Below are 17925 nucleotides of genomic sequence, written 5' to 3' on the forward strand. Positions count from 1 at the left end.
CATCGAGCTATCTCCAGCAAGATTGGGCCTATATATATTCTCATTAAAAGTACTGGGAAAAAAATTGAAACTCAATCTAATGAAAGTTTGCTAAGTCTTTTCTTTTTTAAAAAATCAAAGCATGGGACATTTCTCTTTTCTAATAATTTTAATACATTTAAGCTCTATCAAAGAAGATTGTGTAAAACTGTATTTTCTTTACACAAAATTAGATTTTTAACATAATATAATAGCTTATTTTCAACTCCCTCTGGAATCTATCTTGGAATCAATGGAAGGTATGTGAGACTCATCCAGGTGAGTTAATCTACTGGTTTTTAGGGTTTTTGTCACCTCACCCAACTCTCTTCCACTGCGCATGCCAGTGGTCAAGTGCACGAGCAGGTAGTTGACGCTTCGCTTCAGGACGAACGGAAAGCTCTTGATTCTACACTAACCGGTTACTGGAGCTCCTCCTGGGCTTTCAGGACCTGGAGACTATTTACTACTCTCTCCAGCACCCAGCCCAGCGCCCAGCATGTAGTAAGTACTCAGTAACCACTGGTTGAGTTGTTAAATTGTCTTCTTTGTAGTTAACCACTTTCGATCCATGCTAATTTGTTCTTAATTCTTGCTGATAATTGCATCGTTAAAAAGTAATTTAAAGGAAACGTAATTTGGATTGAGGGAGAAGAATCAGTTTGTTTCCTTGATCTTTTAAAGAAAGGATAGTATTCCACCCTATTTAAGAATATGCTTTGGATGTTTTATAATTTTATAATAATTATAAATAATATTCTTCAAACTCCAAATGTTACACAGGAAATACAACTCTTACAGTTGGGGGCGGGGTGGGCAGTAGAAGGTCATTTTTATCCCCGAGTCTTCATTTCTGACCTTTAAGTCTATCATCAACCAGGTTGATATTCTGCCAAAATGAAAACTTAGGTTATTCTTTCTGAAATTAATTTCCTCACCTAGCTTCTCTTGGTACCACACCATTCTCCTTATGCCTTTTATATTTTCCTGTTATAAAAATTACGAAGTTTGTGTCAAGCACTTTAAAAAAAAGTTGTTCTATTCATTTTCCTGCCTACATCACCCTCATCCTTTCTGGTCCAATTTAAATGATTCAAAGTTGCCATATTTAATTGCTTGTAAATGGTTTTTCCTGCTTAACAACATCTTTCCTTGCCTCCATGCCACCTAGCAACACCTGCTGACAGGGAAAGGTGAGCTGCCCCGGGGCTACGAGTGGAATACACAGTGAAAAAACGGAGTGGGCAGGTGCACTTTCCGCACTAACAAGGGGAAGCAGGGTGCGGTCCTTTGCCATGCTGTGCGTTCCGTTTCGGAACTTGCCTTCTTGGAAGCGCCCCCAGTTTAAAGTTAGTATTTGCAAACACAGGTCAACAGAGTTTATTTCAGGAGCCAACAGACTTGCAATGGCCGCTCTACTAACCTTGACTGGTCAGAAGAGCCCAGCTAGCATTTCGTTTAGAAGAACATTCCTCTATCCTCTCTAGCCTTCTTTTCGAGAGGGTCTGCTTTAGGCATTTCCTTTCAACGGCACTATCTGCGGGCATAGTGTGCTTGGCTGTCTGCCACAGGCAGGTGGCATGGGAGCAGGTACTCTGGCCACAAGAGACACCAGCGACTGGGAGCTAGCTACTTTTTCCTTCCCTTCGGACTTTCACAAAGGCTCCTGTGGGCTAAGTGGAGAATGGCCTCGACATTGAACTTTATTCAGCAACCCTTGGAGCGGGTTGATAGGTGGTAGGTGTGGTGGGGGGAAGGGGGAGGGCCTGAAATGCAGCAGCATTTTCTATTTTTAAAGTGGAGCCTCTGCTGCAGCCGGAAGTATTTAACTATTTGTGCGAGAGGGCAAGTGAAAATGTGTAAAACTGCTTTTGCTAGTTGGAAACAGAATAGGAACAAGAGCTCTGCCTGTAAAACATCAGAGCCCATTAATTATTTACAAATCAATCCGTTGGTAGTAGCTCCAGACAGAACTTTGCAGCCAGAAAGCTCAGAGTGCTCTGGGACTAGTGAGCCTCTCCCCTTCGTCCTCGGGAATAAACAGTATTAGGGGCAGCAGGCAGCTGGCTCTGGCTGTCACCTTGTAAGGATCTAAGTTTGGAATTGGCCTCCGTACAGAATCACAGGCATCTTTTTTTTTTTTATATAGGCACAGCTCACAATTGTGGTTTTTCCGGAGGCCACTTCTAGACCAAAAGACGTCAGCAGTCAATTTAAGTGCAGCTGAGATTTTTCCACCGTAAAAGGCAGAGGAGAGACTAGCTGGAGAGATGAGAGGAAAAACAAAACCTGTGCCTGGTATGTTTTGCTGGCACATGAGCCTGAGCCAGGTACCCTGTCCGTGACTGAGTGGAGCAGGATGGACCGGAGGATTAACTGAGCTGCTGATCCCGTTACACAGCTTTCAGAGTGTGGTTTCTGCACAGAGACCCGCCTGGATGAAATATGGTCACACATTCTATCACTCATCTTTATTTTGTTTAATAGCTGATTTTTAGACTCTACGTTCTGTTGCCTTATATGTAAAAACAAGTATTGGGGTATTGCCTTCATAGAACAAGCAGGAGAAGAAACCATTTCACGAGTCAAATTCTTTCCCGTGCACTCCCTGGCATATTAGATTGCCAATACGTACCTCCAAGTTATCCCCAATGAATACCAAGAATAGTTTTTCCTTATCTTGAATTAAGTTCTAATCCTACCAACTACGTGATCCGGGGCAAGTGGCTTAATTGTAGCCCAGTTTCCTTCTGCTTAGAGTGAGGAGGAGCCCGGGACAGGGCCCCTGTCTTCTGGCTCTAACACTCTTCAGTGCAGATGCTGCGGCGAACACAGGAAGGGCAAGATGGCAAATGCACTTTTGGCATGTGGGGCCGCCACGGCGGAGGCCAGACACGCCTAGCAGGACCGGTTCTACCCAGGCTGCCGGCATGGAGGGCACAGTCTCAGGTGGAGTTAGAAAACGCGGGGGCGTGGCCACCGGAGGGGCCTGTTCAGCCCTGCATAGTTACACCTGCCTGTTGTCTTTCAGCCCTGACTCTAGGGGGCCCCCTCCCCCGCCGTGGTGGCCCTTAGGCAGTATGAGGATCTCCACAAGCCACACAGTAAAAGTAAACACTCACTTTTCATTTACATTTTTTAAATGTAAGTCGAGTTGGCTGGCATACAATGTGTTTCAGTATTTCTACCCCTTACAATGGGATCAACCCACTGATTCTGAGACTCACCTGTCACCGTGCAAACCTACTACACTATCATGGACTATATTCTCTTCAGTAGGAAGGGGTGGGGGAGGGTGAAAAAGGTAAAGTAAATACCAATTTCTGTGTGTGAAAGAAATTTCAATGTTCAGCTTTTGACTTTTGGGCTTCACACTATGATTTTTTTATAGTAAAAGAAATAGAGGATGCTTTATCATGAAACCTGGGACCATTTTGTCCTTAAAACAACGTTGGGCACCTACCGAATGATGGTCTATTTCTATGTCTGCCTCTGGCACTGGGCTGTGCACTCTCATTGCGGGAACTGAGTGCTGGGTCTGTGGATTCCCGGGCAATGGTGGCATCTCTTAAATGGCGGGCATGCCAAAAAATGTTAGTTTAAGGAATAGAATGTGGAGTTCCCAAGAATACTTCAAGAGGGCTTTCTATAGTCCTTGGAGGTAATATATAGTACATTTCCAGGGCAGTGGGGGCAAAGCCACTGGCTTTGGCTAACTGAGATGTGTGTGGTGCTGGCCTGCAGAATACATGTAATAATTCACCTAAACAATCATGTGCGCTAATGAGCTCATTACTTCTCTCAGAAATGTTCGCATCAAAAGCGAAAGTAATTTTTCAAAGTGAGTCCATGGCATTGGAGGAAAATGCTATTGCAGAGAACTTCCTAGAAAAAAAAAATAGCAAAAAGATTGAATCAACTGAGTGTGCCCAGCTGCCTGATTTCTTAAAAGGATGTGTGAGGAAGGGAACGTGCCTGGGACAGAATCAGTTCAGTGCTGGGTGCCTGTGGCATATAAACGAGAAAGCACTGGGACACCGCTAAATACACAGAAGAATCTAGCACCTTTCCTAGTGCGAATACACAAATGGACTGGATAAGCTGCAGTATATCATCAGGACTTAGGCGTAGGCAGAAGTTTTAAAGCAAACCAGTACTGGAGAAACCACTAATGAAAATAATATAAATCACACCGCATAGCAGATAATGGACTCAGAACTATTGTGTCAGAGAAAAACCACAAGCTATTCCATTGATTGGAGATGGTGTACTATTACTACCCACAAAGGCAAAAATAAAAACGGAAACCTCGTAGGAAGAATACAGGAAATGGAACAGGGTGATTCTATTCCTGGGGGGCCATTCTATTCCCATTTTAACCAATGCTGATGTGTCTGAAAACTCGGGGAGACCTGTGATTGGTTGCCAAACCTTAGTGGGAAAGTAATGGTAAGACAGGAAAAGTGTCAAAGAAAAACAATGAGAATCATCAAAGACATGGAGGCACTTCAATGGGAGAGGAATTCTAGCATTTTAGATACTTCAAAACAGAGAGTTGAAATATATGTGAAATATACATGAAATATATGACGGAAATCTACATAATCACCCAATTGCACGGTTAGGTGCGTGTGGACGTTTTCAAGAACTTCTGAAAAGCTAGAATGTTGGACCAGTCGCCTTCTACAGTTTAAAAGGTAGATTTGGGACACAAATGTAAAGCATAAACTTTTCTTTTTAGCTTTGGCGATTGCAAACTTCAGGAGCTCATTGCTTCCAAAAGCTGGTGTTGAACTGAAGTAATGAAGGAGTAATCCACAGATAAAGATTTTTGAGGACATCTTCCTGAGTTTGGGGCCATGGATCGTGGAGTTCCTCCACCGTCAGAAAAAGGTCAAGATGAATAGACTCCCACTTGGATCTGGGGTGGCCTTGTCCCCCACCGTAAACTATGGGATATTTCAGACATAGAAGCCATCCGCCACCCGGCTTAACGGTTATCAACCCACAGCTAGTCTGGTTTCCTGTACAACATCCCTTCCTAGGGTTATAAGCCCCACTGCTAGGATTATTTTGAAGCAAATTTCATTATATAATTTCACCCGTAAATTATTTCAGTATGTATTCTAAAAGATGAGGGCTCTTTATAATCATAACTCCAATATCTTAATCCCTGTACCTCAAAACTGTAATTTCTGTGTCTTAGCAAATACAGGTTGGCCATTGTTATGTTTTAAAGAGCAGCTCGGTTCATGAACTTCTTTCTCTAATTATACCTAAATTAATATAACCCTCAAACCCTTTATCTCTGGGCAAAAGTCTGTGATCTATCCATTTTCTAAAATGTCTTTTTGAAAATATAAGATTCCCAGCCCTAAAAAAAAAAAAAAAAAAGAATGTTTAGTTTTTGTACATTACCAGGAGCTCACTAAGTGCAAGACAAAATCTTCACCTTAAATCACCACAAAGGTGCTCTTTTACCTGTTGGTGCTAAACTTCCGCCCTGGCAAAGCCGCATCTGGAACAGGCCATTATTCGGTCCCTGGCGCCGGCCTGGCTGTGCGTCTCCTTCACAAAGCCGTGTGGGTACAACTCTTAGGAGTTGTCTCTGAGCCCCATTCTTGTTCCCTTTGATTTCTGATTGTGTTTTACTTAAACATGAGGACCTTGATCTGCTGGCCTGGTGATGGGGGTGAGGCAGGTGGGGTCGGAGGGCAAGCCTGACCTGAGCATGCTGGGGACACGGACGGATTGTTCTCTAACAGTTACCCCTTGTTTCAAGGCCCTTCACGGCCTATGCAAAGGTTGCTGGGAAACCTACAGTGACATCTTGGGGTTTCTGGTAGCTCCCCTCTGAGTGGGGAATGAGCGGCTGGGAGAGGCCCCCGAGGTCTGGAGAATCACAACTAGGGAAAAGACACTTGGCATCAGTGGAAAACCATACTTGTAGCATCAGGGCCCAAACACTGTGGCGAAGGATATTTTATTGCTTGTGTACTCAAGGCCTGGAGAATAAATATTACGAAGGAGGTCTATTCAATGTTACCAACTTTGGAGGGGTATGATTAAAAAACTATAAGCGTGCCTTTTCTCCCCATCCCTCCTGTAATTGAATAACAATAAAAAATTAAAATTAAAAAAAATAATTAAAAAAATCAAGACCATCAAAAAAAAAGAACTTTCATATTTATGAGTTCCCCAAGTGATTCACATTAAAGATTGTGAAACACTAAAAAAACAAAACAAAACAAAAACTATAAGCGTTAGATAAAATCCAGTTAAATATAGTTTGAAATAATAATGTTGTGTTCCTGCACCAATGCATTTTTATAGTAGATAAGGAGACATAATGGTGAGGGGCTTCTCCGGAGGGTCACGTGCCTGTCCCCAGTGTGTGGGAGACGTCACATGAAGAGTGATTCTGTAGCTGTAACCTAAAGGTGATTTCTAATCAATGCCTGTTAATAGGAGAGCTAAAATCTTCTCAAAATGTTTAAAATACCTTCTATAATGTTATAAATAAAAGATGTCCCTAAATTTGGAATATTTTAAACAATGACAGATGACTTCAAAGATATTTTAAGAGACACAAATACTAATCGCTACATGTAGAAAGAAAAGAATAAAATACGATTTTAATTCAAAATACCTACATGCTCGAATCATGAGAGACTAACATAAACTCTACTAAGGCATATTACTTTCTAGCTGAGTAATGAAAGAACGAGGTGGAGGAATGTCACTCGCTCATTCAATATTTATCAAGTGCTGGTTGGTAGGTCCCGAGGACACGAAAATGAAGAGAGTTGCTGCCATTTGAACCTGAGGCTCCAGAGAGGCATTTTAGGGTTGCATGGACCTCAACTGCTGTCTAAGCAACCTTCATACATCTGGGAATGGAAGGTTCTTGCAGTCACGGCAAACTCAGAAATTCCCGTAGCCAGTTATAGCGATGGCCCCTTAACTACTAGAAATGTCCATAAAGTATCTGACTTACATATAATTTTCACTGAAGTTTAATAAATTGTAAGCAGTGAACCGCAATACTCCATCAAGAGGATGTGACCTTATCACAGGGCATTTCTATGACTCAGGTTTTCGTGAAGCCCCAAAGAACTTTATGGAAAAGTAGGCAAAACTGGCCATGGTATCTCTGGAATCCCCTGGCTAGTATATAAGCTGTTAAATTAATGGAAAGCGACCAAAATGAAAAATGCCAATGCAGAAAACAGGACTGGACATTTTTCCAGACTTCTGTTAAATGTGTAGCTAGAAAAAATAATTTACTGCATTAAAAAAAATCCTAATTTTATTTTTTAAACACAATACATAGAAATAAAATATTTTAAACTCTCATAGACGTGACTTTTAAAGGAAAAGGCAGACAGCTGTATTTGAACAACAATAAAATTTAAAAAATGGGAAAAGATCAATTTTACTTGCATTAGAAATTTATCTATGTGCGTTTTAACAAAGCTCAGTGCAGCCACTCCTTAATTAACGTTAGTGTTCATGAAGTTACTCTTGCTAGTGTATGATGTAAATGTAAGTGCATCATTCATACAAACTTTGTCAAATCGTGTCTCTTTATCCGGGAAGAAAGTTCAAAAGCAAATTAAAAGCTCCCAACTCTCAAGCACTTTGGTTACCGGCCAACCCCACAAATGTTCATGGTTCATTCGTTGCTCAGTGATGATGGTCCATGTAAAACAGTTCTTGGTATGCTGTAACTTTGCTACTTTGTAACCAGAAAACAACAAATAAACCAACAAAAATAGCCCATGGAAATGAAGCAACAAACACACAAGACTGGAAGAGTTACAGACCCCAATAACACGTCACCCCTATGTCAAGGTGAGCCTATGGTTGCAAAGTAAGATATGCTGGTTGACATAATATATAATTGACCAGCCATTTCATGTAACAGGCAGAGTTTAGAAAATAGTTAAAACATGAGAAGTGAAAGAAAATAAATAAATAGAGGGAAGAAGCTGCCGATTTTAAAGAGATTGGAAGTGCGAAGTCCCTCCAATATTGTCGACAGTCTCCGGGGTCTGGGAGATTGTGTCGGTGGGCTTGAAGGCAGATGGTCTGGACAGCCCCCCAAGTGAGGTTTGCTGAGTTGAACTGAATTCAAACCAAGGTGAGTTTTACCTGAGCTTTTTGCCAGGTAAATCCCCGTTTAACAGAAAAAAAAGTGATGAGCAATAACACCCACGTCTTGCATGGAAAAATCCCTTGACAAATGTAATAGTTATTACCTCGGGGCTTTCAAATGTTGATGCCAAAGTGTGCATAATCCAGTCTGTTGCTCCGTCACACCCCTTTTTCCTCCCCCATTTCTCTTGACTGTGTCTGTGTTCACTAAGTTCCAATACCATCAACCGTGAGTGAGAGGCCCAGTGCGAACCACTGTGTACTACTGTGCTGTAACGTGGCTAACGTGTGCTGTAACGAGAGCACTCCCACATCCATTCTGGCCGGCGCCAGTCCACCCTCTCTTCATGGGTAAGTGGTCTGTCTGGGACTTGCTTCAAAATAATCCCCAAGGTAGCGTTTGCAAGTCTGACTGTGTGCTTTTGCAAAAGCCAAGTTGTATCTCCTAATGGGACACATCTTTCTGCGCAATTTATGGGCCAGGATGTCACTCAAGATAGGAAACTTTATCACAATAGATTTCTTAGAAAGCTAATTCCTCATGCTAGATTTGGCTTGCTGATATTTTATTTAAGATCTTTGCATCGATATTCATGAGTGAGATGTGATTAATTTTTAAATTCCATTTCCCTTCTTCTTCTTTGAAAGTTTCAACGCACCAGGCACAAGTTCATTGTTGGGTGGGGCATCACGTGTCAAGCACCTTTGCATCCACACCTACCGATGTCAGCACAAAACACAAACCTGCTCCTCACTGTCTGCCAGTTGTCCCTGGAAGGTACCCTTTGACAAAGCTCAGTTTTATCCTACCACCAAGAGAACATCACTGCTGTTACACCTCAGGTAAGGAGGCCCACACCCACCTCAGCCACCTCCCTCCTGAGAGCCTGTCCTCTTCCCAGGAGTTCCCAGATCACCTAATCCTTCCCCAGTTCGTCACCAGGAAGCAATGAGACACATTCTGTAAACTGTAAATATATAAGACACAAAAAGACCTCCCCAAGTTGCTCTTGGTATAACATTAGGAGAGGTCAACCCTTTTACGGACCCTATGAAGGTAACTGATAGGCCAGGATATAATAGGGAGAAAGGAAGAATGATGCTGTTGAATCAGATTTTTCTGAGAAAAGCTTTTAAAAAGTTGGAAAAAATCCCCTCATGTTAAAAAAGAAGAACTTTCCAGAACATCTGTCAGAAAGGTGCAGCACATGTGTCCAAGAGATATGGAACAGGCTCTGAAAGATCACACAGCTTAACCCAGGATCACGGAACTGGGCGTGAGCAGGCGTGCAGTAGGTAGGCAGCCCATGGCAAGGGAAGGAGCTTGTTTAGTGAGTGTGGGCGCTGTGGACCGCCTTCCACAGAACAAGGCTGAACGTGAACTTCGGCATTGATGATAGGAGGAATGCTTTTAAAAAATGCATTTGCAGAACCAGCTCTTCTTCAGAAACTAGACTGCCCAGGTATATGTACAGGTAAAAATTCTAGGGCTGTTTAAAAAAACAAAACAAAACAAAACAAAACTCAGCTAACATGACAGGAATAATAAGTAACTTCCTTAAAAATGCTAATGGTTATCTACAAAGCCCTCCAGGAAACGTTATACTTGATGTCAAAATGGTGAAAGCTTTCCCTCTGAATTCAAAAATAAAAATGCATACTCGTTATCACCGCTCTATTTAAAATTGTGCGGAGGATTTTGATCCATAATATACGGGAAGAAGAAAGGAAAAATGGTACAGCAATGACAAAGGAGGAAACGAAATCATCACATTCACAAGTAAAAGGATTTTCTACCTAAAAACACCCCACAGAACCTACAGACTCTTACTAGAATTAATAAGAGAGGTTAACAAGGTTGCCTGGGATAAAATTAATATATGAAAATTAATTGTATTTCGCTATGTCTATAACATACAGGTGGAAAATGAAAAAAACTATCAAGACACTATGCACAGGAACACAAAACAACTCTGTACTTAGGAATAAATTTTAAAAATATTTAAAAAGTCCCCTCAGGGGATAACCACAGGTATTACAAGAGACATGAAAGAAAACCTTCATATAAAATGGGAAACATAATGTGTTTGCTCAGTGGAAGACCAAGTACTTCCGAGATGTAAACTCTTCTTCAAATAAGTGGTTACATAATAGGGTAAACGAATTCTAACAAAAACCCAACGGGTGTTTTGTGAACCCAAGAAGTTGCTTCTAAAATTGATGTATGGAATTTCAAATTACCAAGGATGGGAAGGACCAAAACTACTGAGAAAATAAAATAAAGTGAGAGGCTTGTTCTACCCGTCAGTGAACTGACCCCCATGAACAGACCCGTGCTGATGCAGGGGGAGCTGCAGGGGGCGCTGCAGAGCGTGGGGCTGCCTGTCTAATAAATGGTGGGAATACACTGGCTATCCACTAGCGAAAACGAACTAACACCATGCAAAAAATCAGTTCCCCGTGGATGATTTGAAGGAGCTTTGGGAAAAGAATACAGAAAAATACTTTTGTTATCTTGAAGTAGAGCAAGATTGTTAAGGTAAATTACACAAAAACTCTTAACCACAATGGAAAAGTTTTATAAATTTGACTGTTTTAAATGAAGAGCTTCTGTTCACTGAAAGAGAAAACCCATAAAAAAATGAAATAGCCACAAAAGATAGTTGTGAGTAGTTCTTATAAGTTTTCTTTACTTTCTATCTAGTTGTTAGAATATATATATAACTTCTAAAAATCAATGAAAATCACCCCAAAGAATAGATGGCAAAATATTTTGCAGGCATATCACAAAAGAGGAAGTACAAATGTCCAATAAACATATGAAAATGGCATTATTAGCCAGGGAAATGCAATTTAAACCATAAGATACACTTATGTGCCCACCAGATTGGCAAAATTTAAGAATACGAGCAATACCAAATATTAGCCAGACTGGGAAGTGCCACGAATTCCCATACGCTGCTTGTTTAACCAGACGCGGCCACGCTGGGAAACAGAGGGACGCTGTCAATGCCGTGTGCCCAGAGCACTAGACAAGCTCACTGAAACTTGTCGTTCCCAACAATCCCATTCATCACCGCCCCAATGGGCGATGGAACTTACAGCATTAGGAAAGAATGAACTCGAGATACATACCGATAAACCCTTTTTATCATATTGTTTAGTGGGGAAAAAAGGCATGAAAGAATATTTAGGGACTGATTCAATTTACATAAAATGTTAAAATAGGCTAAGCCCAAACCTTATCCAATAGGGATGTTATCTGTCAATGTCAGTCACTCTCTCTCTGGGCACAGGGCGTGGGCACTATGGTTGGAAAGGACAACCTGGGAGATGTCCGGGGTTCCAAGAATGCTATTTCATGACTCGGATGGTGGTTAAACAGGTTACTGCTTTACAGTATTTTAATAAAGTCTATAAATGACTCCTGCTCACTTTTTGCCGATGTAGTTTATTTTATGATTAAGAAAATACTAATTAACAAAAAGAAGACAGCCAAAAAGCCTAAATTCGAGGAGGATGTTCACAGAAGACGGGACACCCCAGTAAGAGCGGATGAAGCGTGCGCACCTCTGCCTACCCTGATGCCTTTTAGTCTAAGCGTCTGCACTTGGGGGCCTCCCTGCTGGCCCGACTGTCCCAGTCGGCAGAATATCTGCTCTCTGACCTCAGCTCTTCTCCCCTTTGTGCTGCGGAGTCGTGTTCACCTGCAGGAAACGCCCAGGATGACCTGGGGACTTTCGCTCAAAGTGCTCACAGTGAAGAGGATGGGGAAAACGCAAGGGAGCGTCAGCGGGCCTGGACAGCAGGACGGCGGCAATCTGCCGCAGGTAAGCCTGGGTGAGCCAGGACGTGCCTAAGTGAGGCTCTGTCTGCGTTCTAAAATAATTGCCATTTTATGCTCCTTGGTGACTCATGGCAGTTGTTTTGGGCCATTGGGCTGAGCACCGTCTCCGTGTTCTGGAATGGGGTGGGTGAGCTCATGGGTGTGATGCATTCACAAACAGGGACACGGGTTCTCTGTGTAATAGCTTCTCTGGTCCAAAAATGATTCACCAATAGATAAAGTAACATGAAACAGTCACCGTGTCTCAGAGCTAAAAGTGGACTTAGGTATCATCTGCTTCAGTGACTTACAAACAGCTTCAAAGCCCCCTGTGCATTCAAGACAGCTGCCTTGCAGTGTGTCACCCGGGCACGGGGCTCTGCCTGCACGTGGCACAGCCTCCTCAGCACCATCGGCTTTACAAATTAAGCTTCCAAGTCATCACCAAAAAAAGGGGCAATGGCTTTAAAAAACAAAAAAGATTCAAACCCCACTGATCTTGCCTACCTCCTTCATGTGGCAGATACAGAACCTGAAGTTGAGAGAGGGTGGTTGATGCCCCCAAAGCCACCCAGAGTGTCCCCAGCAAAGCAGGACTGGAGCCCAGATTGCCTGCTTCCTACCCGCACGCTTTCTCGTGTGCGACACCGGTACTTAGCAGCTAGGGCACACAAATCTAAGCCAGAGACTACACAGAAGGACAGGCCTTCATGACCAGGACCACCTCCCTCGTGAGGTGTCTGTGAGGATGAAATCAGCGGATTATCTCTACGTGTTTCAAAAAACAGCGTGAGGTTTCTTACTAAGAACTGGGTTAGTGTTTACCCTTCTCGTAAAAAGCACACTTTTCTCATCCTTTTGTTCTTTTTTTCACTCACTTTGTTCACACAAATGTTCGATTTCTACCAACCGCCAGCTTGAGGTTTTAAAAGGGCCCCGAAACCAGGCAAGGAATGACATCAGCCACCCGTGGCCTGTGCTCTGAGGGTGACAGCTGAGGAGGGAAATCTGGTCCGCACCGCAGACCGGGACTTAATGTAAAAACAATTTACAGTAATCCCTCCCTCGCCGTCCGTCTGGCCCCGAAGAGCTTTATCACCACCACCCATGAGCTCATGCAGGCTTCAGCCGCTGGCACGGGTTGAGGGGAGAGGGAGTTTGTTCCGCGTGTTGGGCGCACTTGCAGGAGGAGGTCCTCATGAAGAAGGTGGAGAAAGCCAGGCCCCCAGGCGCCCCCTCGGCGCCCATGTGCAGGTCCAGGCGGCATCTCAGACGTGGAGGCTGGAGGGCACCTGGTCCTTGTCTGCCTCCCTTCAGCCAGGGGACCGGCCCCACCCAGTGGGGGCTGCTTCTGGCTTCCCTTCTGGGACCTCAGCTCCAGGAGAGAGTTCTGACCCAGAGGGACCTCTCCCCCTCCTGACATGCCCCACTGCCTGTGGACGAAGAAGCCACTCATGTGTGCAGGCAAAAGCGAGATTCTTTAAAAGTTTTTAAAATTTATTTTTATCAATGCTACCTCTTTGCTCACTAAAACCATAGTAGAGTATCTGGGGCACAGGGTAACGGCAGAGTGGCATGAGGGTGATGAACTGAAGTCCAGAGGTTGTACATGAACCGCCTGTAATGGATTCCCGTTAAAAAGAAAGATGGAAAGTTTTTTGTTTTTTCAATTTGGGTAGGAGGATCACTACCAATTCACAAGACTAAGAGGACTCTGGGGAAAAAGACAGTAAGTCTGCTTAAGAAGGAGGAGGAGTGGAGGGCAATAATTATAGATTTAACTTCTGTGCAGCATTCATTTCCTGTCTTCATTTGTTCTATGAGAATGAACCGCCAGAATCTCTCCTTAACGTTATTCAGTGGCCATGGGCCACACCACTGGGTGAGGCATGACTAGAACACACAAGGCCCTGCATTGAAAGTGGCAATAAAATCCGTACACTTGAGTTTGAATTGTCTCGATGTCTCCCTTCTTTATCTTCTTCTGCCTTGATTCCTTCTGTCCTCAAGTATTTATTAAGTACCTGCCATGTGCCGGGCATTTTTCTAAGCTCCAAGGATGCAATGAGCCTGTGTCTTCCTTAGGCTGACAGACTGGTAATGGCCCGACCTGGCGGTGTGGCCCACACTGAATTTGTTTGGGACATCGCGGCGGTCCGGGAGAGAGCAACACAGGAAGTCTTATGTCATTGCGCCTAGTTAGCACTGTTACCAAAACCCTGAAAGATAGGCTGCAACCCAACAGACAGAAAGCTCTGGAAAAAGGACACTGCTCACTCGTTTCATAATATAATCAGAGAATCCAAATCCCAGAAGTGGCAGAAGCAACTGAAAGACCAGGGCTCACGGTAGACTTTCCTCCGATTCAATCAACCACCTCAAACAAGTTCCTCCACACTTTTAGGCCTCTGTTCCCTCTTCTGTAAAAGAAGGACCATACCTTCTACTTTCAGAGGACAGTTAGGAGGTGACAAGGGATAGTATGTAAGGAGAGACTTCATGAATTACCGTAAGTATATGACCCCTTGTCATGAGAAAGTGTGAGGTAGGTCACATCGAGTCACAGCGGGGAAGAGGAAATGCTGAGATGCTTGCCTACCACCCCTGTGAAGTCCAACGACAGCGCCTTTGAGAAACAAGGCCTCCACTTCACGTGAAAAAGGATGTTTTCCATTTCTCATTTTTGCCTCCTTCTACAGTATTAACCACATAGTTACTAGGAAAGCAACACATAGATGCACTTCAATTAAAGGAAAATTTATGTTTACAAAATGAGTATAGTTGGACCCTTTTAAGTAACACATGTAGATGGTAAGACAAAAATTCAGTAGTTTACTGAAAGCTCTTTTATACACAATTTATAAAGCCCAGACCGTACACATACTCTAGTATATGTGTATTTGATCACTATTTTACCAAGTTTTAAACAACAGCTTCAAAAGCACCTAGGTTTTAGCTATTTTTGAAAATAGCATTTCTGCTAGAATATTACAATTCTGATATTACTACTCAGAACTGGGTTACTACCATCTCATAAAATAAATGGCCAGCACCATATCATCAGCATTATTTTGTAAGTCTGTTGAAGACTAGGGTAGACTGAGCTACCTTCTGAAAAGGCAGGGCGGCCCTGGGCCGCTGTGTTGCTCAGAAACACTACTCTACAGGTCGTGAAGTCTCCAGAACACACCCCACTTTGAGGAGGTTCTTTGTCCATCGTCCTGTCCCGCCTAGATCCTGGTAGTGACACTCCCTTCTGACCTGAGGCTGAGACTCACACCTGGTCAGGAAGGTAGGAGGCCTCACAAGTAACGGCCTTAATGTTCCCACCCCCTGGCTCACCGCTTTGTTCCCCAATAGTAATATGTGCAGCTTAAAGGCCTCGTGCTGAAGAGAGAAGGCAGAGTCATTATCTGTGATTTGTTATTCTCCAAAGAGAGGCTCTGCCACCTTCAGGTCGTCCTTGAGTGGCTGACAAAGGAGCAGGGGCCCCTGCAAGCTCGGGGAGATTTTGCAAACCCGAGCACAGGGCCCAGACAACCGAAAGCACTGCTGGAGTTTGCGGTCACTTGATGATTCTATGAAGTAATTCTGCATCCTTATTTCTGGATATAAATCTGCTTATTAAAAAAAAGATTTATTTCATCCTTCCTCATAAGGAAAAAAAGCTTTTTGTAAGAGACACCCAGTGAAAAACCGTGTTTTGCCCGTTTCCTGGAGACATCAGCTGGCAGAAAAAATAAAGGACAAAATGCCCAATCCCTGAACTGACTGACTCAGTTCTCCTCTCCTAGTGTTGTTGTTATTATTATTACCATTATTATTGTTTGTCTTCCCTTTTCAGCAGCCAGGGATTGAGAGAAAAGAAAATAAAAGGGCAAGAAAACGGTTTGGTGGAAGTTAATGTGCGTGTTCCGGTCTGCTGGAGATGAAGCAGCTTCTAGGCACCCACCCAACGGAATGCTGAAATCTGCTGACACCCCAACTTCTCATGATGCCCTTCTAGAAACATCCAGGTTTCCTACAGGGTAGCCATGACCAGGTATTTGACCAGGTTTGCCCGAGAATACATTTCTGTCCAATGAATTTCTGGCAAGAAGAGTTTCTTAGACAGAGTAAGATCATGGAAGAAATTTCTGCAAGCAACTTTAAAGCTCCGGCTCTGCACCAGCCTGGGCACCGGGCGGGGTCCAGCCACAGCGGCCAAGCACCCCGCATCGCTGTGCTGTGTGCTCGCCACAATGAAGCAGGACTCCTGCTGAGTGAGTGTGTGCAGCCTGTTGGAGCAAGCATCTGAGTGACCAGCATAGCTCGGGTCTTCAAGGCACAGAATCAACTGTGTATTTTTGCTTGTTGCTTTGGAAAATGTTGTATTTTCAATACTTCCTAAATAGTTAAAATTCAGTGTGGATAGGGCCAATAGTCACAGAAGCACGGGCCGCACAGGAGCCTGAGGCCGGGTGGTGCCGCTGCCCCGCTCACCGGGTGAGAGACTGTGCAGGAGAAGGCAGCTGCTTGAGAAGAACGACTCCAGGTCAAAACTCCACTTCTTCCCGTTACTAACTGAAAAAGCTGACCACTCATATCATCTTTCGGAGCTTCAGTTTGTTATTCTTAAATGGACATAAATGTAAAGCCAAGCACTGAAGTCCTGAAAGCATCCACCTATGGAGCTAAGGTGATGCTGGGCAGAGAGCACCTGCTTAGTAGGTAAGTCCCCGTATCATCACGTGCTTATAGCAACTGTTCAGAAGCACAGTTTATTACACTTCCAGCACCTTTTCTTCGTGATTGCTTCTCTGTGTTACTACATTGTGGCATTCTTGTCTTGTGTTTGAAAAAATTTTAAGGACAATATAACATTGACGGAGTGTTAAGTATATACCAGACACAGCAGCCAATGGGTTAGGTCATAAATTATACCTCATGTAAAATGTACAATAACCCTCTGAAATAATAACACTATCTCCATTTCACCAATGAAGAAACTGAGGGCTACAGGCTTTAAACAACTTTCCTAAAAGGACAGATACGGCTAGAAAGTGCCAGAGCCGTAACGGAAAATTTTTGGTGTGGCTTAATCACTACGTTATCTACAATGTGGTTTTAAACTCCATTTCCCCCTAACTTATATTCATTGCACAAATATTTACCAAGTTTCTTCAATATCCAAGACATTATTTTCCTCTACGGTATCAACTGTTATTTCAAAAACTCAGCGACTTTTGCTTAGTAAATTATAATCGCCTTCCCCTGAGTAACCTGCTGCTGGGTCACAGTGCAGCAGCCAAGTGTATCTGGCAAGAATCATATTTGCCTCGTGAGCCTCAGATTAATCACAAACTCCTTTCTCCCTTCTAATTATCTATCCCTTCCAAATCTTATTTTTGTTCATAATCAAAATACGCCTTATAAACCTATAGAACCAGGTTTGCGGTCATGTGCGTGTGCTTTTTAAAATTAAGCTCGAAATAATTATAAAAATTTTTCATAAATAAAAATTCTTCTAAAAATATGATCGTTACTTCCAGGAGACCCTAAGTATTGGGCTTACTCAAACAGAGTTCCCCGCCTTTCACATTCTTGGCATATGATGAGACGTCTCTAATTAGATATGCAAGTGTTGCTTTAGGGCCTCATATTCATTGCCAGGGGATAGTCTCTCTGACCCAAACCACCCTTGTTCTGTTGATTTCTTTGGGTAACGGATGGTAAGTAGACATACAACTTCGCTCCTGTACTGCATTTTACCAGATGAGCTATGTCATCGTAACTGCAGGGACTGGAGAGAGGGAGCAATGCTCAGATTTTCACTTAGCTCCTCCCTTTGTCAGTTCGTGGGGAGTCTCTAACAGAGGAGGAGTCATTCCTGCTCAGACTCAATAGATCTGCGATTCTATGCATTTTAACTCTAAAGGAACTCG

At 43.2% G+C, this 17925-nt stretch overlaps 1 protein-coding gene across 4 annotated transcripts in view; it reads right to left on the reverse strand.

Moving 5' to 3' along the window:
• The window catches only part of ASB5 (ankyrin repeat and SOCS box containing 5), a 59316-nt gene that overhangs the window by 15237 nt on the left and 26154 nt on the right, over nucleotides 1-17925 (reverse strand). Inside the window, exon 1 of one of the 4 annotated variants that reach the window (XM_053916439.1) lies at nucleotides 1442-1666. The exons of the other annotated variants lie outside the window; for them this stretch is intronic. Coding sequence (XP_053772414.1) covers nucleotides 1442-1565 — 124 coding nt within the window. The 5' untranslated portion in view covers nucleotides 1566-1666. Of the gene's footprint in view, nucleotides 1-1441; nucleotides 1667-17925 lie in introns of those variants that run through there. 4 annotated transcript variants of the gene reach the window in all.

Source organism: Desmodus rotundus, chromosome 13 (genome assembly GCF_022682495.2).
Source record: "Desmodus rotundus isolate HL8 chromosome 13, HLdesRot8A.1, whole genome shotgun sequence".
NCBI classification, from domain to species: Eukaryota; Metazoa; Chordata; class Mammalia; order Chiroptera; family Phyllostomidae; genus Desmodus; species Desmodus rotundus.